The sequence below is a fragment of the Simochromis diagramma genome, unplaced genomic scaffold, assembly GCF_900408965.1.
Source record: "Simochromis diagramma unplaced genomic scaffold, fSimDia1.1 OVJJ01000344.1, whole genome shotgun sequence".
Taxonomy (NCBI): Eukaryota; Metazoa; Chordata; class Actinopteri; order Cichliformes; family Cichlidae; genus Simochromis; species Simochromis diagramma.
Window position 1 is genome coordinate 9,581,650 of NW_024387375.1, and position 22,889 is coordinate 9,604,538.

General features: G+C 40.1%; 1 protein-coding gene across 1 annotated transcript in view; it reads right to left on the reverse strand.

Annotated features, from left to right (window-relative positions):
• LOC120719447 (F-BAR and double SH3 domains protein 2-like) overlaps positions 1-22,889 on the reverse strand; it is a 66,571-nt gene that overhangs the window by 15,394 nt on the left and 28,288 nt on the right. Inside the window, 9 exon segments of the mRNA XM_040008606.1 lie at positions 76-138; positions 360-449; positions 6,231-6,335; positions 6,492-6,608; positions 14,081-14,176; positions 15,093-15,215; positions 19,556-19,684; positions 19,805-19,859; positions 22,698-22,831. Of these exon segments, the coding sequence (XP_039864540.1) occupies positions 76-138; positions 360-449; positions 6,231-6,335; positions 6,492-6,608; positions 14,081-14,176; positions 15,093-15,215; positions 19,556-19,684; positions 19,805-19,859; positions 22,698-22,831 (912 nt within the window).

Sequence of the window (22,889 nt, forward strand, 5' to 3'; positions counted from 1 at the left end):
TCGTAGACAAGTTTAATTGTTCTGGCTTGGCAAAAAATAGCTGCAACGCAGATGTAGTGAGGGGCTGTGTCTCACCGACAGTGAGGGGTCGTGGGAAGTGTAGCTGGCCCAACGTTCATTCTCCAGCTCCTCCATCACCTACAGCATGCACGGAGAGAGTCAGGGGTTTATACACATATTGCAAACAGGCAGACACATACACACAAAATATACAAACAGCAACAACAAAAAAGTGCTCAAAGATATGACTGCAAACACAACCATACGCATATCAAATAAATCTTCACACAGGTCAGGGACATGCACATGAGCACACAGCATACCTGCATGCTTTCCCAACACTCACTGACAATACACACCTGGTTCATGGCGCTCTTTAGCCATGTATCCACGGCAACCCCAACTTGGCGTAGAAGGTCCAGCCGAGCTTCAGCTTTCAACTTTATTGTCTTTGGAGAGAAAAGAGGTTAGGGTTGTTAAAGAAGCACATGTACCAAGGCTGCAAAGTCCAATATCAATCTTTAAAAGAAAGGATGATATAAAACACTATACAAAAGACTGGTTATTAGCAAACATGCTAATAATGCTCCAACTACCTACATAAACGATGGGATTACTAAAATGCAAGGTCCTAAAGAAAAAGATGGAAATTACAATGAAGCTGTATGTTAGAGGAAACATAAGGAGCTCTTTCTACTCGTGTCACAGCTTTCATTTTGACATCTTGACAGTTCTGTTCAATGCAAACTGAATTTTCACCCCAAAATGTTTAAAAACTGGGTTACACAGTCTCCTAAGCAACAAATCATCAAAACTTGCTGCACTCTAATGAGACAAGATGATGATGCTATATCCACCAGTAGGGGAACCCCTGAGATTTACATTGAAGCTCTCTCGCATCAGCTCGCTCTTATCTCTAATCCTGTCTCCTTTTCCTTCTGTCTCTCATTGTTTTCATCAATTTCCTCTTTCATTACCTGCTTCTTTCCTTTCTCACCAGTGCTGACAGAGCAGACTGATAGCTGATAGCTCCATCCCACAGAGGCACGGAGTAAGACAGAAAGACACGCCGTCAAGACAGACTCCCACACTTTGATCAATAAAGGCCTGAGCCACTTCATGGGCCTCAGTTTTTCCCTTCCGTTAGCAGCACCTAACAAACACCAGCCTTGGCTGTTGCTACTGAACCATAAACATACCAGACTAAGATGGGGACAAATAATGGCCATTACACTGCTAGCAACTGTTCCTTAAGGAAAGCTGCAGCACTAAATCATTAATGTAAGTCAATATGAAGCACAGCCAATGGTGTGAGTGCAAATCACTTGTGGATAGAGTGCACACAGTCAGGCAGACAGAGCATCTATAATCAATACAAGCAAAACTGAAAGAAATAGAAAAATAGATGGAGCATAGATAGATAGAAAACTCGCAGGGAACATCAGTAGCTTAGCAGATCATCTGGATCACAATCCATCACGATAAAAAGCCCATAAAAGTCAATAAAATGACAAATGTCACCTTGACCTTGAGCACAATTTGGGTGGAGACTCGGCTGATCATTGTGTGCAAGTTATTATTATACCTGAGGAGAAGCAGCGATTTTTGTGAATTGTGGATGAACAGACAGACACCTCGCCGTGACATGAGCTCATTAGTACTCTGGCCAGCAGAACTGAACATCAGGAGTCCAGCTGTAAATCAATTATTGATTTATGATTGAATTATTAAGGATTCTGGGTTCACGTCTTGTGCAAAGACCTCTACGGAAGTCAAACTGTGTTATATAAAAGGTGCTACAAACAAGCATCTAAACACATAACAGCAGCTATGCTGATAAAAGCAATAATGTGGTATGTGAGCTCCTTGTGATAGACAAACAGCAAAGAAGAGTTATTTAAACTATAAAGGGCACAGTGGGACCACTGCAATCACTCCCTATATGTACTGTAAGTTTTCACAGTGCATTCTGTCATCATCTCAGCAAACCAACTGGTCTGTGTTGGTTTGCTGAGACTCATGGCTGTGTCTATGCCCTATTTATTCAATTGTGCTCACATGTCAATACACATAGTGTAGAAAAATATGAGCAGATCCACTCAGTCAACTTTCCAACTCTTGTTAGTTTTGCTTGCTTGTAGTGAAATACTTTTGAGAGCACAACCTACTCCCTGCTCTGATGTTGTGAGTCAACGAGGCCAGATTGTCTAGTGGAGGCAGTTTGAGAACAGCCTCCGACAGCTACGTATGGAAACAGCCCCTTGCCTCAGCTGTTCTCACTCCCACCCCCTCTGAGAGCTTCTCATAAATAGGAAAGCAGCAAAAATTCCCATAATCGTTTATTTTAAATAAAGGAATTTTAGATTTTGTACTTCAAAGCATAAAAGAGCTGGTAGCTTTAAAAATTTAGGATTTTCCATTAAGAGAAATTGGAGAAAATCTTAATCTGATTAGCTTCAGTCCGAATGACCTGCACACAGTATGTATCTCCTACGGCATATGCAATACAACTGCCATGTGCCTCTCTCTGACAAATTAATGAGATCAAAAGTGTTCCCTTCATCCCAGTGCTGTGTTTTCTCCTGATATCTGATCTTGGGAACATGTTGTTTTATTAATTAGCTTCAGCAGCGCATTACAGGCTAGCCTGGGGCATACTATATCATTTATAAAAGAATATATAACGCATTTAATTGTATATTTTGACCATCTTCACTTGTCTTTTATCATGAGGCGTTTCATTTTGTATAGTTTTTTGTGACCATCATAGAAACAAACAAACAAAAAAACTCTGCCTTGCTTTTTCCAATCATGTCCACACAGCTAAAATGCATAATCCTGTCAATATAAACCTCCCAGCCTCCCTTGGCCTTTTAACATATTTAATTAAAGATTTGGCTAAAACCGTGGGCCAACAAATTTACATATCTGGTTTTTGCTTCATGTTTATGATAAAAAAAAAAAGCTCATAGAAAACTGTAAAACAACAACAACAAAAAAAAAACAGAAACTTGCTGACATTTTCAGACTTTACATTAAAATTAGAAGCAGCTATAATGTTTTATCTCAAATTCACAACTTCTATTTTCGACACAGTTTCACCTGCAGTTTTATATTCAATAAGCATTTCAACAGTTGTTGTTTTAACTCTAAACACTGGCTTTAAACCACAGCTTTAACTACAGTAAATAATAACAGTCTTGATTACTGACTGATTGTAATCGTGCATGCTTAAGCAGGCATACCAGATAGTCTGCTTGTGACGTAGAGACTGCTTAGCCAGAAAAACACAAATTCCTCAGAAATGCAGCACTTAAATATTTAAGGGAACAACTGATCATCACAAAAAAACTTAAGTTACTAAGCTAATGACATTTAGACGTGCAAGACGCTGCCCAGGATGTCCCTGCATAGATTTCACTTAGTGGAAAAAAAATCCACTGCATCCTCCACTCTGATCTAAGGGGGGAGGAGACTCCTGGCACCATGCGGAAACTGCATTACCCAAAAATGCGTGCTAAGGGACCAACTCTTGATATGGTCATGGTTTACCCATACTGCTACCAGATGAACCCTCAGATGGCCAGGCTTCAAAGGCTGCTGTAAGCATCTCTAGCAGCTTCAGCCATGTTTGAACAGCCACTCTTACCCTGAGCTGAAAGGACTCGAGCAGAGCCTGAATTCCAGTCCCTCTCGAGTTGACCGTCCCATCATGGATGCAGAATCTAGAGACAACTTGTTGAAGTTGGTCTGCTGTGTTGGACGTAGGGAGCTTTTGTCCCAAATGACCGACATCCCCCCAAGGCCTCGAGGTGGTAAACTGGATTGTTACCTGTTCACCCTTGTTGCACGATGAGGCACAAATCCAAAGATCAAGGTAAGGTATTATCATTATACCTGACAGACTTAATAATCTCAGGGCTGAACTCATGCGGCTTGTAAGGTGAGGGAGAGGTTTAAGGGGGTAAACTGATACACCAGTCCCCGAAAGGCGAAACACAGAAATCACAGACAAATGACATCTGTATACCTGGTTGCACTACTGGCTGCTGAAAAGGGTGTGGCCTTGAAGAGAAACAGCAGCCTGTAACCCTGAGAAGTTGTTTTCAAAACCCATATATCCTGTGAATTGACTGCTCAGTAGTCCAGCTGCTGTTGCAAAAGTCTGCCTAGTGTTTGTTGTGTTGGCTGTCGAGGGGGGATAAGGGGTTGTCTTAGTGTTGCCTCTCTAGCACACCTGTTGTCACTCACCTGCACCAGTTTATGCTTCCTATCCTGACACACTGATATGAAGTCTGAAGTCTAACCGACTTCCTGTTATACTGTGATGACCAAGTGTTCCCTTAATATTTTTGGGTAGTGTAACTAATGTATAGGCCTGGCTTGGCTTTGTGATTGATATTGCTACTGGAAAATGGCTTGATGGAAGGAAGATGGAGCTAATTCACAGATAATACAGATAATGCTCCCATCAATAATACAAAAAATACAGCTAATGTTCCCATCAAACCTACATAATGTCTTTTGTCCTGCTTTCACTCCCTTTATAAATCTGTGATAAGAGCTCTGTGATAAAGCCATTAGTATCAAAGAGCTCATAAAATATTCACCATCTTAGTCAAGGTAATGCTGGTCTAGAAGAGAAATTAAAGGGAAGCACGAGAGAAAGACAGAGGATGAAGCACAGAAAAAAAAGGTGACGTGGACACATGTTTGCACTTTGCTATGAAAAGATTCTCTAATTATTTTGAGGGAAGTGAGATCACAAGCTACTGATAGCTGCTAAATTATTCGAATGCATGACAACAAAGCAAATGTTTCTTAACTTGACAGCAGAGGGTGCCAAATATGCAAAAGCCTGATAACAAAGGTAGTGTGGAGCCAAAGAGGAAGTTAGATAGAGAATGAGCCAAATGCAATGAAGCTGAAAAGCAGAATGAATAGAAATATAGACTTCTGGGAGCGAACGGAGAGGATTACGCTGAGAAGGATAGCGCACGGTGCAGTGATCTCATTGAGTGTTGACAGGTTCAATCTGTGGGAATCGATGCGCAATCAATAAGTATCTGGCTAGGGTGTGTAGAGGGAAAAGAGTGGGAGGATGGAAACAGAAAGAGGTACATGTGGATTGAAAGCCTGAGGAGAAAGTGGTCAAAGAACCAATAAAAATATGTGATCATCTGACCTTGTATCAACATTTTCATTATAATATAATAAAATAATCTAAAACATTACAGCTGTTTTTAACCTACAATGCGTCATACCTGCATGCAGTAACAGTGGGATATTAAGAGAAATGTAACTGTAAGCTATGACATACATCAAGGATGTAATTAATTAGTTTTTTCAGATTTGTGTAGGTGAATAACATAAATGATCTGTCACATCTTATGCTGGCAAAAGTGTGACGATAACTCGTGGGCCATGCTTGTTAAAATATACCCTGCTACGTCAAAGAAGCTGTGCAGAGTGAGAGCATACGGCCAATTTCACTCTTCATTCAATTCAAAATACATCGGCCCAAAGAGTGGGCAGCACTTCAACTCGTTTACAACGATATGCAACATTAAGTACTTCTATGTAAATGTGTACCACAGATTTCATGGTGTTTCAGAACAACAAACATTAGCCATTCATTAGAGACCTATTAAAACAATGAAAAATAAGCTTCCCGTACACAACAGTAATAACACAGAAAATAACATCTGCTTATTTTTGATATCAATATCGCATCACAGATTTTTTCCTTCTCTTTTTTCTTACTTCTATAAAAATAAATCTCATGTTGCTATCCAAGGCAGACTCTCTTGGAAACGTTTTTTTCCTGTTCGTTCCTTTATGTGTCAGCATTAGTGCACATACTGCAAAACGTTCTGTGACAGGCCGCTCCATAATAAGTACTCAAATAAATTCACGCTGTATTTCCAAAGTTTGTGTTCTGAACATTTGTTGGAAAAGGATCATCTATTCATCTGTTCTCTGTATCCTTGTAGCTCCATGCGGCGCCCAGGTTTTGACAGGATAGAACAACTGACACGCTGCATTCACCCACATTTTGGTGTTTTCGCTTCACCTGACCTTGCGTGCCTTTAGACTACGAGATGAAAATGAAGCACTGGGAAAGTGAGCTACATGAAGATGGGAACAAAGTGCAAACACCATACGCACAGGGTTATATTTAAACACAGACCCTGAGACAGCAGTAAACGTTGACGATCTGAGTCACACACCTCGGCTTTGCGCATGTTTTCTTTGGTGTCTTCGATCTTCATCTCCAGATCTAATCTTCCCTGCTCTGTGGGAGGCAAGCCGTGGCTCTCACACTCCTCCAGAGACTGACAACAACACACACAAACAGAGAGCGTGATTAGAACAGGAATGTGCGTGCACTTTAAAATTAACCTGATTAAGATTCACATGTTGCATTTCTAAAACGTGCAACAAATGTTTGTGAGTGTGTCTGTACGTGTGTGTGTGTGTGTCCCTCTTACTCGCTTGTAGTGAATGATATTCTTGTGCTCTCTGGCCACCCTGGTTGCCCATTTCCTGGCCTCCTTGTTCAGACTGTGCTCCTCTGTCGTCCCCGACTCCGACTCCAGCTGACGACTCTAATATCCCACACACAGCCGCACAGAGACACGCCACAGCAGCAGGCAAACACACAAAAATACAGTGTCAAAAACAACAGCTCAAGGTGTGCAATACGCAGAGGCTGTTAATTAAGCTAAAGAAAGCAACATTGTTTCCATAGCAAGTAATTAATACAGTGTGTGTTGCGATGCTCTGTTGTTACCTTATGAAACAAAAAGCTGCTATTAAAACCACATGTGAAACACCATGTGTGTGTTTTTCTGTGTACTACAAAGTGAGAGAAGAGGAGGTGCGTGTTGACAGCACTTTTTGCATGTGACTTTATTTTGTTGCTTTTTTAAAAAAAAAATATACTACAGAAAACACGCGGGGTCAGTCAAGGAATCTGCATGGCCTTCCAATTAAACATATGACATCAATTATAACCATGCAGCCAAAGTGAATCCTGAGCTCATGCACTTAACAAAGAGCTTTTCTTATTTCACATGAAAGATTTCTATTTTTTTTCTCTCTTTCTGTTCTTTGTCACTGCTTTAAAGTGGGCGGGGATTCGCTGGGAAAAGGTCATGTTGCATACTTCTGCCCATCATGCATCATTTAGCAGTATGTGAATGAAAATCTGGTGACAGCTGGGAGGTTCTTTGGCCACTCTATCAAATTCTGATAATAACACACCCACAATATCCAGATTAACTATGTTGGATGAAATATTTCTTAATATTTTAATAAAGAAAACAAAAACATCATTTAATTTGATTCAGTCTTCTCTAAACAACTGATGCTGATTTCATAGAAACATATTTGCATTTTTAAAGCCAGATTTTTCAGTTTAATCATAATTATTTGCTATTGTTGTCCAAAAAACATGACTCAGTAATCAAATTATACAGCTGTCTGCCATGGTCCAAAGAAACCCTGAAAAAAAGACTGTTTTTGGTTACTTGTTTACAAATATGACTCAGATTTGATCTTTTCATTTCTATCGATTATAAATGCATCATAGCAGGGGCTGAAAAACAAAAAGGATACTTTCTAGTAATTTAACAATGACCCACTCCAGCTTCCCTCGTGATAACTCACATCGAAATCAATGCAAAATATCTTGCAAAGACTTCCATGTATAGACATTCGTCGTCAGTGCTGTGTTTGCACAGACCTGAGAGGTTTGAGTTCCCATAATCTGATAATAAAAGTCTGTTAGCCTCAGCTAAAGTACACAATATTATAATTATACCTTTTCATGCACATCATCTCTATTAATTATGTGCTGATTCTGTAACAATAGGGCATAAATCTGGCTAAGTATAGGTGTGAAACCAAGTGTATTACATGGGAGATTTACAGCTTAATTACATTCAGGCACAGGAGAATTGCAGCAAGTTAAGGGAGAGGGCAGGAAACTCGATTAGAACAGTGGCTCGAATATGACATGTCACGAACCTGCATCTCAATTTCCTTAAATTAGAATTTCAGATAGTCTGCCAGCATCTACAGTTATGTGAACAGTAAAAAAAAAATCATCTGATCCTTACCAGGTCTTAAATACAAGCTCAGATGAAACACAAAACATCTCGAAAGACAAAGCTAAACCGAAAACGTAGAAATAGTGTGGAAAACCTAAGTACACCCCTACTGCTTCCACAGGAGTTACGAGGGTAAGTAACAGCCAGGAGTTCCTAATTAAATGCAAATTATTATCCGATCATTAGCAAATGTAAGCACATCTATAAGAGCAGAAGTTTTGTCACTCTGTCGGTGTGCGTAACACGATGCCAAGGAGGAAAACATCAGCAATGATCCTCAAGAAGCAATTCTTGCTCCCCATCTCTTTGAGAATGTGTATATGGTCAATTTCTAACAATTTCAATTCCATTATTATACAGAGAAAAGGATTATTCACAACTGGAAAAGATTCAAGATAGTTCAATCAGCTAGAATGTCCTAGCAAATTCCCACCGAGGTCGGACCGTGCAATGCTCAAAGTAACTGCAAAAAAACCCTAAGAGCTACATCTCAGATACTACAGGCCTCAGTTAGCATGTTAAATGTTAAAGTTCATGACAGTACAATAATAAAAGTGAACAAATATAACTTTGGAAGGGTTGCCAGGAAAAAGTCTCTTCTCTCTAAAAACAACATGTTAGCACAGCTTGGGTTTGTAAAGCTGCATCTGAACAACCCACAAGACTTCTGGGACGAAGACCAAAGTGGTGATGTTTGGCCATAATGCACACCAAGCATGAAACCAAACACAGCATAACAGCACAAACCTCATACCCACTGTCCACCACGGTGGTGAAGGAGTGAAGATTTGGGCTTGTGTTGTAGCCACAGGACCTGGGCACCTTGCAGGCACTTAGTCGATAATGAATTCCTCTGTATACCAAAGTGCTCTAGAGTCAAATCTGAGCCCATCTGTCTAGTAGCTTACTACATTTGGCTGAAATGGGGCCATACAACAGGACAATGATGAAAGAGATATGTGCAAATACCTGCAAAGTTCCTCCACAGTGACAGGAGAGACTGATAAATGGCATGCAGAAAATGACTACTTCAAGTTATTGCTGAAAAAGGTGGATCTACAAGCTGATGAATGAGGGCGAGTACTCATCTGAGGTATTGTATTTAAATAATTTTAGAACCTGGTAAGGATCAGATCATTTATTATGATGTCATAATACATAAAATCTTTGAAATAAAAAAAGATCCACTCCCTTTCACATGACTGTTCATACTGCAAATAAATTCTAGTGCTCATGTGAGTCATGTGACTTTCTGCATCACTTTTGTATCTTCCTGTTGCACACTGATTATCTCGTTACACCCAAACAGATCAATCAACCTGCACTCTAAATGCCTTTATGGACAAAGGTGAAATATTATTTTATTAAATCATTTAATAAATTGGAAAATAACAACATTAGCAATGACTGTAGGTGCCATAATAGGCACAACTATAAACAACTGACCTGACATATAAGGGAAAATGGTGTCATCATCAAAATCTAAACCTTTTTCAGACTTAAAGAGGCAGACACATCATTTAGATACAGTCTTCTTGCAGGTTATTCACTCATTCTGAACACATTTCTTGTCTTAGACACATATTATTATAAGAAAAAAATGTCAGAAAAGGTCTAGGACTTGCTATGATTTAATGCATTTGCACAGGTTTTTCTCTTAATAAGGCTCTCGCTCTTGTTCTACAGTTTTTAGAAACATATCGCTGTCTTAACTAATAAAATTCATCATGCTGAACAGCACATGTATCACAAATTAGCCAAGGCAGCAGTATTTCTATGTGAAGTGTTTTAATGGCGTTTTAAAGCAGTGGGTGCCTAGGACTCCAGTGTTTCTACACAACTTGCATTAGAGCAGCAGCGGTGCATTCAGACTGCAGCAAATACCTGCCTATGATTATGCTTTTTTATGCGTGTTAAAAGTGAAAGAATGAAATGAGTTCTCCTAAAATAGCACAGAGAAAATGTATGTGTACAACCACAGAGTTGCTTGTAAACCACAATATGATGTCTACATTCACAACATGTAAATTTAATGCAGTGTTAGCTTTAGTATTATTTCATATTTTATGTTTTATGGGCTTATCTTACACATGCAGACACAAAGAATTCAATAATCAACATGTAAGATATACGTAGCATGATTTTGAATGGAAATCAGGAAACATTCAATTTCCAGTGATTACATCTTGAACCCATAACAAATTTGTAAAGGAAAATTACACTAAACTATGACACATCAGCTTTCAGGATGTTGATGACAGTATGGTGATATTTTAAAAGATGACATAAGGTTACGGCATCAGATGAGTCATGACAATGGTCATGAGAAGCCAAAGCCACCAAAGGTATTCAGCTATCGTGCAAGTGTGCCTTCATTGCTTGATTATGATGAAGCAACTAGAAAATGCAGGAAACATAAAGAACTTCTTTAAATAGACCTGTAATGGCTGAACCACCTCAGTGTAGTCAGCTGTCGTTGCAAGGTTTATGTCAGGTGGAATAGTTGTAACAATCAGGTGAACTGTGGCCTTTTTAGATATTAAATAAGAAAATTTCATCAGCTGCTGCTCTATTCTCTGGTTTGATTATTCTATTGGTGCACAAAAGCAAAGTCGCATTGAGCAGATAAAATCTTGACATGTAATTCAGAAACTCCCACATATTTGTCATGTTTATTTTTAGTTCTCACGCCAACTATGTGGATGATGTCATAATCCTATCTGCAGCCACTTGTGTGGTTATCCCAGAGTGTCTCACGGTCTTGTTACGGTGACAGATGGACATAAAAAGTCGGGCAGTGAAAGTTCTTTAACCTCCGCTGTATTTCAGTAAAAGGAGAAAATCGAACCTAAAAAACAAACAAACCATACGCTATTGTTTTATTGTCTGTGGTTAAAGTGCTGACTGCTGTAGGCCAAAATCAACAACCTCCTCCCTAAGCCACAAAGCTGAGAGCCATATAAAAACAGATCATTTATAAAGCACAATGATGTGTTAATGACTATTAACAAGACATGACTCTTTTCCAGTAATAACAAAAGAGCTCTGGGTTTTATCACTACATAGTGTGCTGTCAGATTTGAGCCCATCCTCAGCTGCTTTTCTCAGTTATTCCCAACACACAATAATACTTTGCTCACCCTCACCGCCATGCTGTATGAAGACTTGGTGCTCCAACTGGTTAGAGTTGGAGCACCAACTTTTAAACAATTTCTGTTTAAAAGAGGGATGGGCCCACACTGCTCTCCCAGATACTTGGAATATAAAGGTTATTCTAGCTGACTAACTGTCTGCCTGTCAATCAGAGTTAGATCACAGAAGAAGTCCCTGCCAAACAGAGCATGTCATACTTGGGCGTCTAGTTCAGCAAAGTTTAATTTAATGTGTGTTAACATTGATTTGTCATGTCACTGAGTCGAAAAAGTGTCAGCTCACTGACACTACAGTTGTTTTTAAAGAAAATTATAATGTAAAGTATCATCAAAAGCATCATAATCACAGGCAAGGAGATCCATAGTGACAACATTCGTAAATAGTGTGCATAACTATGAAAACTCAAGTATTTTTCTGTCTTTTTTTTTCTCACTATAACAGGTCATTCCGAGCATGCGCTAGAAATCTAGGAAATATAACTTAAATTGAAAGATTGCTACCAGTGAGGGCAAAGTCTTTTTTGTGGGTTAAAAAGGTTTCTCTGTTGGGTGCCTATGAACACACACTCACCAGCCACTTTATTAGGTACACCTATTTAACTGTTTATTAACAAAAATATCTAATTAACCAATCACATGGCAACAGCTAAGTCATGTAGCCATGAAGACATAGTCAAAATGACTGGCTGAAGCTGATTTGAGCATAGCGTGGTTGTTGGTCCCTGACTGGCTCGTCTGAGTGTTTCAGAAATTGCTGATCTGCTGGGATTTTCCCACACCACCATCTCTAAGGTTTACAGAGAATTGTCCAAAAAAGAGAAAATATCCAGTGAGCTGCGGTTCTCTGGGAGAAAATGCCTTTTGATGCCAGAGGTCAGAGGAGAATGGCTAGACTGCTTTAACTCACGTATGAACCTCAAAGCAGATGAGCTGCACCAGCAGAAGGCCATAACAGGTGCCACTCCTGCTCGTTATAAACAGAAAACTGAGGCTCAGACTCACCAAAATTGGACAATAGAAGTCTGGAAAAACTTGGTATGGTCGTGATTTCTGCTGCAACAGTCAGATTGCAGAATTTGGTGTAAACAACATGACAGCATGGATCCATTCTGTCTTATATGAACTGTTAGTGTGGGCAATATTTTCTTGGCACACTCAGTACCAGCTGATCATTGTTTGAATTCCTCAGCCTAACTGTGTATTGTTGCTTCCAGTAGGATAACGCACCATGTCACAAAGCTCAAATAATATCAAACTTGTTTCTTGAACAGAACTGGTGAGTTCTCTGTACTCAAATGGACTCCACAGTCACCAGATTGCAATCCAATAGAGCACTTGATGTGGTGAAACAGGAGATTGATTATCCAGTACTAGCAAGGTATAACTAATAAAGTAGCCTGTGAGTGTATGAGGTTTCAGATTTTTCCAGAGCCATGCTGAAACATCAACCACAGCCTGAGGTGTTAAGTTAAACTGCATTATTACGCTTTGTTTGGCTCATGGCCGACTGAAAGCTTCTTACAGTAAATGATGCAGTCAGTATAAACAGAATGTATGAATGAAGCAGATAAGCCATGGTCTGAGAAGTATGATAGGAATGCTGACAACAGTTAAGACTACCTGTGCCAGGGTCATTCTCATGGCACTGACGGGCGACGGTTCAATGTCCACCAACTGCTGCACCGAGCTCAGAGTCTGGCACACACACACACACACACACACAAATAGACATCCAGGCATCCGCAGACCACACGCCCAAAGAGCAGCAGTGCAAGCACACAGACAGACAAACACAAGGAGCGATTAGTGGAAAAAAAGTTTAGGGAAAAAACTGTTAGCAAAGCTTGAACAGGAACAGGAAGACACAAAGAAGGAAGAGAACATTGTTACAGAGAAAACTGTTAGAACACTTGAAACAAGGCAAAAGATCAGAGGCAAGGAGAAACTGGCAGAACCCAGAGAGAGAAAGAGAAATGTAGAGAAAGGAGAGTGCACAATATGACTCAGACACAGGAGAGAAGGATACTACTCTAGAAAGGTATTAGAAACAGTGTCCAGTGAGAGCAATTTCTTTTTTTAGCCAGAAAGACTTAAAAAGTCCCCGAAGAGGAGAAGAGAGGAGACAGCATGATTCCCACTGCTCCATTCCGATCACACAGACCGTGATCACTTGACAACAATTTAAAATATTTGTAGCATTCAGCAACCAATTGAATTTAAATGATTAAATTAGCTTGCGTAAATGACAAAAAAAAATCCCAGGCTAGAAAGATACACTCCCAACGGACACGCAACATCTGAACACAGAGCCGATTCATGCATCTTTCACGTTGTCAGCAGACATTAGTTAACTGGGCAACTCCATCTGAAACTGTTAACATAAAGAAATCCACAAAGTCTGGGAACAAAAGGCCCAAAGATATCTCAAGAGAAAAAAGGGCGATCACAGCTTTGGCTCACGGATTTTTAACTTGGCAGGTCTCTCAGCCCCAGATGTTTTAATGTGACTCTCTAAATCAGAACTGCGGTAAATGAATTCTGTTTCATCACTCAACTTAAGGATTTAAGCAACATTTTATACACATAAGATATTAGAGAGGACAGAAAACACAGGATGAAAGGAAAGCCCACATGGCTGGCTGCTGTCTGTGTGTGGGAGTTTGTGCGTATGTGTGTATGTATGTGTGTGTGTGAGTCAGCAAGTGAAGTGGAGTGACAGTCCTGCTGTGAACAGGTTTATGTACAAACAATCTAAGTACTAGTGATACATGAGTATTAATCCAGGAGATCTGTGTGTAGCTGTGTGAGTCTCACCGTGTCACATTCACTGGGCTGGAACTGGAAGTCGTGCGCTTTGTGAAACACCGGATTCTCTTGCATGAACAACTGCTGGTTGTACTCCTGCATTATCTGAAAGAAAGAGAGAAGGAGATCTTTAATCCAGTACATTTTGCATGCAAGTTTGGTGCTGTGTAAACCCGACAATACAAGAGTCTGTTGAACTTCATGTGTGACGAGGCTTCTGCTCCCTTCGAGGATGCAAACGACAATTTTTTTCCCACTGCCGCATCTGAAGCCCACAGTGGGTGAGTGTTTCATATTCATGCATACATTTGTGGGTTCATATTTTGACTTTAGAGGGATTCATTTTTCAGTCCAAGAGGGATATGGTTCAGAAGTTAAGTCGAGTTTCTGAAGACAAAACATTCAAACCAAAGCTAGTGTGAGTGTAGTTTAGGATGAGACCCGAAACCAGTGAGAAACTGTCCCACACAGGAAGCAGCTAGAAGCGATGTGGTGAGCAAACAATCCTGAAATACAGTGACATTCAGTAAAATGGCAACATGCAAAATAACCCCTGATAATGCGTTCGGGTCCTGAAGTTAACATTTCACAATTTGCCTTTGAGTACATGCTGCGTTAATCAAAAACAGTCACTGTGTTGTGTCTTTCTTGCACAGTTAAAGTAGAATAGAAACCTCATCATGCCACACAAAAGGTACACACAGCTGCTCCCTTATTCACACAGGGTCACAACAGAAGGTAGCTCTATCTTTGATTTGACAGATTTTTACACCAGATTTCCTTCCTGACACAACCCCAAAATGATCCGTGCCTACTTCTGCAACAGAACTGAAGATCTGCTTGTGAGGTGGCTGTGCAAACCACTAAACTGCAGACAGACACAAAGAAATTCAAGAAATAAAATAAAAAATTATGCACACAGAAAGAAAAAAACTGCTGAATGTCAAAACACTTTCAGTGGGTTCCATAGAAATGTCTTACCACAGATTCAAAAAGCATATTTTTGTATTGTCTGACTCACCCTGGTGGATTTGTCCAAAAGGAACTGATACGTGTTGTGTGTAGCCTGGGAGGCCTCAAGCTCAGTGCGACAAAGTGCCACCAGGTAGTCTTTGACGTGCTCATAGATTCTGCCGTCCAAGGCCTAGAAGACAGACAGAGAAAGACAGGAACCAGGGGTTACACTGAAGCATGGATGAATTCAATGTAATTCCACAATCCTTAATAATAAAGCAGAGAGGACAAGGGAATCAGGAGGAGACACTAAGAAATAGACAAAAAGAACAGAATGTGAATAAGCGTTGCTAGTTTGTCGTAAACTCAAATTAAATCTTGTGTTTAGATAGCCATAAATGTACTGTGATTTTGTTACATAATCTACTGATGCACGTCTATGTTTAAAAAATCATATTTGAGGTCCATAGTCCAGTGATTACACTATAACTGATTGACAGCTCCCTTGCTTTTGTGTTATTTTTGTTGCATTTGTTGGGTGGGACAATTTCCTCTGTTAATGATTGTTTCTGTTATTGCATAAGCTACTGTGTAGCAGGACTAAATCAACTGAAACTTCTTGTGTGGAAGGTAATTTCAAGCTTTATTTTATGATAAATTTCACTAGAACACACCCCAAAACATGCAAAATACATACAGGACATACATTCAAATTGAACAGAAATAGAGTCCAGCATAGCAAAGCCCACTTCTGTTACAAACAAACACGCCTCACTCGCATCGCCGCCTCCCATGGCGTACTGTATATTATAACTTTAAATGCAGTATATGGCATGTTTCCATGGGCCATTAAAAAGGATTTTATGAAAAACACTAAACTAAAAAAGGAAGAGGTGAAAAAGTGAAGAGAAAGATGGTGAGAAAAATATAAAGAGGTGAGAGGGAGGGAACAAAGTCACAGGAAGGCCCAAAACCACGCAGATGTTTTTATTTAACAACTGTTAACATTAGCGTTTCTGATGCACGGATATAAAGACATTTTAATGAAGTATGCAGTCCAAGTGAACAGCCTTTCTATGGGCAGCCGGGATACTGCTGCCAAGCTGTAGGCAACGCTGCCAAACAGACAGAGAGCGGGGCTGACGGAGGGGAGGAGGAGAGGAAGAAGAGGGGAAGGGAGAGCATTTTGAAAAGGTATAAAAGGTATTAGTGGGTGAGAGCAAAAAAGAGAGACTTACTGAAAAAAATGTGTTTATGGGACACGAGTGTGTGTGTGAGTGAGTATGTGAGTGTGTTCTTTGGATGGTGTTCTCACAGCTGCAGAGGAAGGTGAAGGGGTTCAGATTCCAATTCAACAAAACACAGAGAAGGCACACACACACACAGACATCAGTGATCAAATGCTCAGAGACACACACATACACGCACTCCTCTGGCCAAAGTCTCAGAAACGTGCACACACTATTCTAACCAGCGGATCATTTAGGCCAAGTCTGCAGCCTCCAGCTAACACCTACGTCTGTCTCCTTCTTATACAGACAAACACATTTAAAAAAACAACATAAAATCCACAACCCACAGCATTCACACACAACACAGCCTCAAAAACAATGGGATATTGACAAGGACATTATGTCATTAAGGGTGGGTTGCTGGCTGACTTCTCTCTAAATGTTCCCTCATCATTCTGGTCATTTCCTCCTCCCCCTTTCTTCTCTTCCTCCCCTCCTTTTTTCATCCATTTACGGTAGTGTTGAAATGAAGTGAGTCAGCTTCCAGAAAAAGCCCCGTCCGTCCCTATACCATGGCCAGTGGATGTGTGTTTATGTGTGTGTGTCTGTGTTTGGGTTGAATGACTGCATCAGTTGGAACAATAAGGGCAGCACAGGGGAGCAGACGGGGCAGCAGAGGTGCAAGTGTGAGGGTGTGTGGTTGTGTGTGTCAATGTCTAGCCGGCAACTTTAAAGACCGACATTAATAACAGCATATACTGCTGACAGCAGAGGGAGACTTTGAGCAGTCAGTTCTTCCTCTGCCCTTTCACTACAGCTGTCGCATTGACAAGGACGGCTCACCTATAAGATTTAAGTTATTACCGCAGCCTCACTACAACTCTCAGTACAGTCAGTATTTATGAAGGGAAGATTTGATCTAAACAAGGCTATCAATTACAAGTCTCCTCACCTATCATCCCCAGAGAAACTATTCTATTATCCTTCAGTCATCTATTTCACACTTAATCATTTTCGTTTCTCAGATGACCTAGGAAGGAAGGAAGCCGATTCTTACCACTATAACTCATTTAATCTCCCATTTCATGGGATAACTACAATATCTGTTGAACATGGAGATGAAAAGGCCCCAAAAGCATACAGGAATGCATTCATGGAAAAGATTTCACGCCTTCCTTGAACTGCAGAGAGAACTCATACATTCACGAGTGCTGATATTTTCAGGTAAACACCACAAATGAATCAGCACAGGAAGGAGAGGGAGGACAGACAGCTTGCTTCCTTCTAGCAATGTCCCTCATTCTCTGTGTGTGTTTTCATGCGCATATTTGTGTATGTGCATATTTCCCTGCAGTCCTGTCCTTCTGTCACAAGAAGCTAAGGATCTATTATTCAGAATGGCCTCGTAGTATAGATGCTCATGCACGCCTAAGGCAGAGCATGCGAGAGTGAGGAGAGAAGACAGAAAAGAAGACAGGAGAAGAAATAAACAAGGAGTCAAAAGCCAAGAAACAGAAGAAAAAAAACTTAAATTTTATTTAATACTATTGAAATCCTGAGTACATACCATTTAACTGATGGTCAGACAAATGAGAAAAACAAGAGCAATAAAGCTGCAGATGTAAAACAGACCAAAATGTGTGTCTATAACAGAACTACCATAATCAGTCACGCCTGAGGATTTTTCATGCTGAAGAATTAAGCAATTGTCAATCAGACGCTTTCCAGGTAGTACTGTACAGTGGGTTAAAATCTCATTATGCTTTTCTATGTTCATAATTCCACAAATTTTAACAAGACACCCAACACCACTGGCTGAAATGCAGCTTCAAACCATGACAGTTTTACCGATGGCTGTAGACACTCACTGTCGTGCATTTTCCACTCTGGACTACTGATTCTCAGTCCAGTTGTTGTGAAATTTGGCACATCTCAGCTTTTTCTCCCTTCCTTAACAATGTTTGTTGACAGCCACCCTTTCTACTGAGACACTTCTTTTGAGGCTTTAGTGAACAGTAGAGAATAGACCAATTGAAGTGTCAGATGCATCTCTCAGGTCCTGGGTTTGGATTTTTCACATTTCTTTAAGAAATAACTTTCAGATACTGTTCATCTGCTATAGGCAGTTTTGACACACCATGCTGAGATATGCCAAGTTTTCATCTAATAGATCTCTGGAAATCACTTGTTAGAGCAAAAATGCTCTAACGTGTCTGTGTTATCTTTGGCATTTTTAATAGATTCAACACAAGAAACTGGAACAAATGATGTTTTGTGACATACTACTAGTAACAAATTGCTTAAAAAATGTAAAAATTGGTTTCTTTTCATCCCTTGAGTTAGGTTCTGTTTTGTGCTTGAATGTTTCATGAAAATGGTCAAGTAAAAGTAATGGACTGAAAATTTGTGAAAAAGCAGCCAGAGAAACTTGAAAAAGACCTTCAGACATCCTGGAGAACTATTGCTCGAGACCACTTTAAAAATTCCAAGAAATTCTGGCTCGTTGGAAGCAAAATATAAGGAAACATATGATGTTTCGAGACTTTTACTTTATGTGTTGTATCTGTGAGCATGTTAGCCCATGTTTGTACAACAGAGTAGCTAGGCTGTAAGTGAATTACAGACTGGGATTTTTGTTTGTGTATTTTCATACAGATCATAATTAAAGCAGTATCACAACTGAAACAGCTCAGCAAGATATTATTGTGTCTGATTAAGACTGGGCTTAACCACCTTTTGTATTCAATCATCTTAGCAGTTTAAAATAAAAGACCAAAGACAAAAGAATGTCTTTTTTGATATTCCATCGGCTGAAAATGATAATTTCCTGCCCACCGATGATTTGGTTTAAGTTGACATTAGCATGGCTCACTTTTCTTCACATAAGCCCCTTTCAAATCGTAAATCCGCACAACGCTGCGACTTTCTTTGAAGACTCAAAACTGTGAAATCAACACTTTTTCGTGTGTGATATTTCCCTACCAGCTATTTCACTGACAGTGAATGGGAGTCTGACTTTGTGGACTCATAAAAGGAACACATTTTCCCAAAACGGAACTTAGATTCAAAGCTCCCCAATTTATATTCTGAAAACAGAAAAATGCTTCCTCATTCCCGTCCAAAAAAAAAAAAATCCCTCCGGATATTATCCAAGGGAGGCTCTTAAGTCAGTACTTGATCTAGTAAAGCAAAATATTGCAACAGCATTAAAATCTCGAGTCTTTAATGTTGGCTTTGTGTTTTCACTTTCACACCACTTACCTCATTCATTTCCTTTCTTTCATCTTTCTATATTTACCTGTATGCAGTGCAGCAGATCTGTATGGTAGTAGCGATCGTGGTGAGCATTGGCAGCAGCTAGCGTTAGCAAGTAGTCATTCCTGGCCTGTGTCGCCTTTGAGTTACAGTCACTTCTTTTTGCTTTCAACTTCAAAAAACAGACAGAAAAAATGTGTATAGTGTTACTACTTGTTTTTAAATAATTGTTCAAAGTAATACATCTGAAAGCCCTGCCTAAACAAGCCGCTGTTATGTTTCAGGTTCTTACCTTCACACTTGCTTTCTGTAAACTAATTCTTGACTGAAAAAGACCCAGTTTAGACCTGAAAAAGACAAAAAACAAAACAATAATAAGTATCTAATTTTATTTAATTTTTTTTAAACACTGTAAACTTTTTGTGTATTCACATTTTTAAATTTAACATGTCAAGTAAAAGACGACAGAAGGGAAGATCCAAGGATTTCTACCACATCTCCATCCTCTGATTCGGACCAGACTTTATAGACGAACCCTGGCCTGAGCAGAGCGAGACTTGACAGTGATGAATGTGAGCCTGATCCAGACACTCATTTGTATCAATGACAGAGAGAGCCTGTCTCCTCCCGGCATGTGTATCCGTGCGCATGAGCGCAAAAACATTAAAAAAAGCATGTTTATTTCGATTAAATCTAACACTCGCCGATGCAAATGCTTCAGTGTGTAATTTTCTCTGCCAGTTCCCCGCGCGAGAGTACCTGTAAAATGCTTCTACTTAAGTCCTACTTTACACCCCGAGTGCTGTTAAAAATAACATTCACACCAATTTATTCCTGTGTGTTCCTTGTGCCTCGCCATTTTTATCCTCTCAAACACACACGCATGTGCATACTCTTCAATAATGGCACACAGGCGATACAGTTATTTCCATCGCTGCTACTTTCTACTGAGCGATAGAGAACAGAAAAGAGTAGATTGGCCAATCGATGTGAGCGCAAACCAAGGGTTGAGAATTCAATGAAGTGAAAATGTCACCATAGCTACTGCTACCAAGGGATGGGAGGAAAACAACACTCATCAGCTCCAGATCAAACTCTGGAACTAATTGTGAGACTGCAAAGCTTCAAGATTTGAATTCTTAGAGCAGAAACAGGTCAGGTGGCTGTTCAATCAGAAAGCCTCTTAAGCTTGGAAGGTAATAAAAAAGTAAAGGACAGACACCAGGGTCACAGGAAAAAAGTGCTTTCAATCAACATCAACATTACTCTCTATATATCTGCTGGAGCTATGCTTCAAATTAATTAATAATATCAAATTAACATCGTTTAGATGTGGTTAGCTGATTCATCAAAACTAAAGTCAGTCAGTCAATGTTTCCACACTATTCTTTACTGTTCCTCTCTTGTTGTTTTCATGTCTTTTCGTCTGTATTTTTTCTCTCTCTTTCAAACACCTGTGTATGTTTATGACTGATTGCTTCTTTCATCCTTGATGACAATGTTTTTCCCTTTCTTTATCTCTCTCCAAACAAAAACACACACACATTCTCCTTATGAGGTTAACCAGCTTCACTCTCTTGATTGCATTCTCCCTCACCATGGAGACCATCTGTTTAGTCACACCATTTTTATATATTTACCAAGAAGTGTGGTAAATTAAAGAAAAATCCAACATAAAGTTTCTAAGTAAGACAAGTGTAGGGAGACAGGATTTACCACCAGTAGACTTCGGGTGTGACTTGATATTTAGGAGGACTCTTCTCTCATTTTGGTGTTATGATACACGGTTGTGTAAAGCGCTCTCTTGAGCTTTATTCACACAGGCCTAAACATCCTTCAGTGACCCACAGGCAGTAAATAGGTGAAATGGGTCTCAAAGAGGTGCCACACCGAAAACCTTGCAATGTCTTTCGTTGCTATCAGTTTGCTGCAGTCACCTGTAGGTTGCACAGAAATGAACTAAAGCTAAAAAGTGTGGCGCAATCTACGCTATATTGCTAAAAGTATTCCCTCGCTCACCCTAATCAATGGATTCAGGTGTTCCAGTTACTTCCATGGCCACAGGTGTATAATATCAAGCCTCTAGGCATGCAGACTGCGTCTACTAATATTTGTGAACGAATGAGTCGCTCTCAGGAGCTCAGTGAATTCCAGAGTGGTACCGTGATAGGACACAACCTGTGCAGTAAGCCTAGCACTGAAATTTCCTCACTACTACATATTCCACAGTAAACTGTTAGTGGTATTATAACAAAGTGGAAGCGACTGGAAATGACAGCAACTGAGCCATGAAGTGATGAACCCTTCCTGTTCCAACATGACTGCGCACCAGTGCACAAAGCAAGGTCCATAAAGACATGGATGAGTGAGTCTGGTGTGGAAGAACTTGAATGGCCTGCACAGAGTCCTCATCTCAACCCGCCAGAACAACTTTAGGATGAATTATGAGTGGAGACTGCGGGCCGGCCCGTCTCATCCAACATCAGTTTCTGACCTCATAAATGTGCTTCTGGAAGATTGGTCAAAGGTTCCCATAAACACACTCTTAATCCTTGTGGAAAGCCATCCCAGAAGAACTGAAGCTGTTATAGATGCAAAGGGTGGGCTGACATCATATTAAACCCTATGGGTTAAGAATGGGATGTCACTCAAGTTCATATGCATATGAAGGCAGAGGAGTGAATACTTTTGGCATTAAAGTGTATGAATATTTTCTTTGTATAATTGTAGGGTCTTTACCTTACAATATAAAGCACCTTGAGGCAACTGTTGCTGTGATTTGGTGCTAGATAAATACAATTGAATTGAACTGAATGGTAACCATCAAAGTAATAGTTGGTTGAAATCTGTTGGTCACATCAATAAGATGAATTGACAAATCAGTGTCTTCAATACAAACAAAACACAACCCTCAAGCAATCAAAGCAATCACAAAGAGTTTTTTGGTGCAGCATCCTCTTTGCAACCGATTTCATCTAAATCTGGTAACTGCACCGCTCAAAATCAAAGACAATAAAAAATTTGAACAGCTTTGTATTGATTTGCAAGTGGACCCAACTCGTGCCAGGCAAATATGTGCCCTCCACAGCATAACAGGGACACCAGATCCCCTCACTAAAACTGACTTGGCAACTACCTGAAAAGCCCTACACACACACACGTGCACAGTGTTGCGGCAGACTTACTTCGCCTCGATGTCGGCCTTCTCTCGTATAGCGTGGGCAACCTGCTCGCAGTCGTAGTATTTTTTCTTAGCTTTGGCCAACTCCTTCACTGACTCCTGCAGCTCTGCTTGAATGCCGCTCAGCTGATCTATTGTCTGTGAAAAGGAAAAAAGACAACAGGCATATGTTTGTTGAACAAGCAGAACAACATGA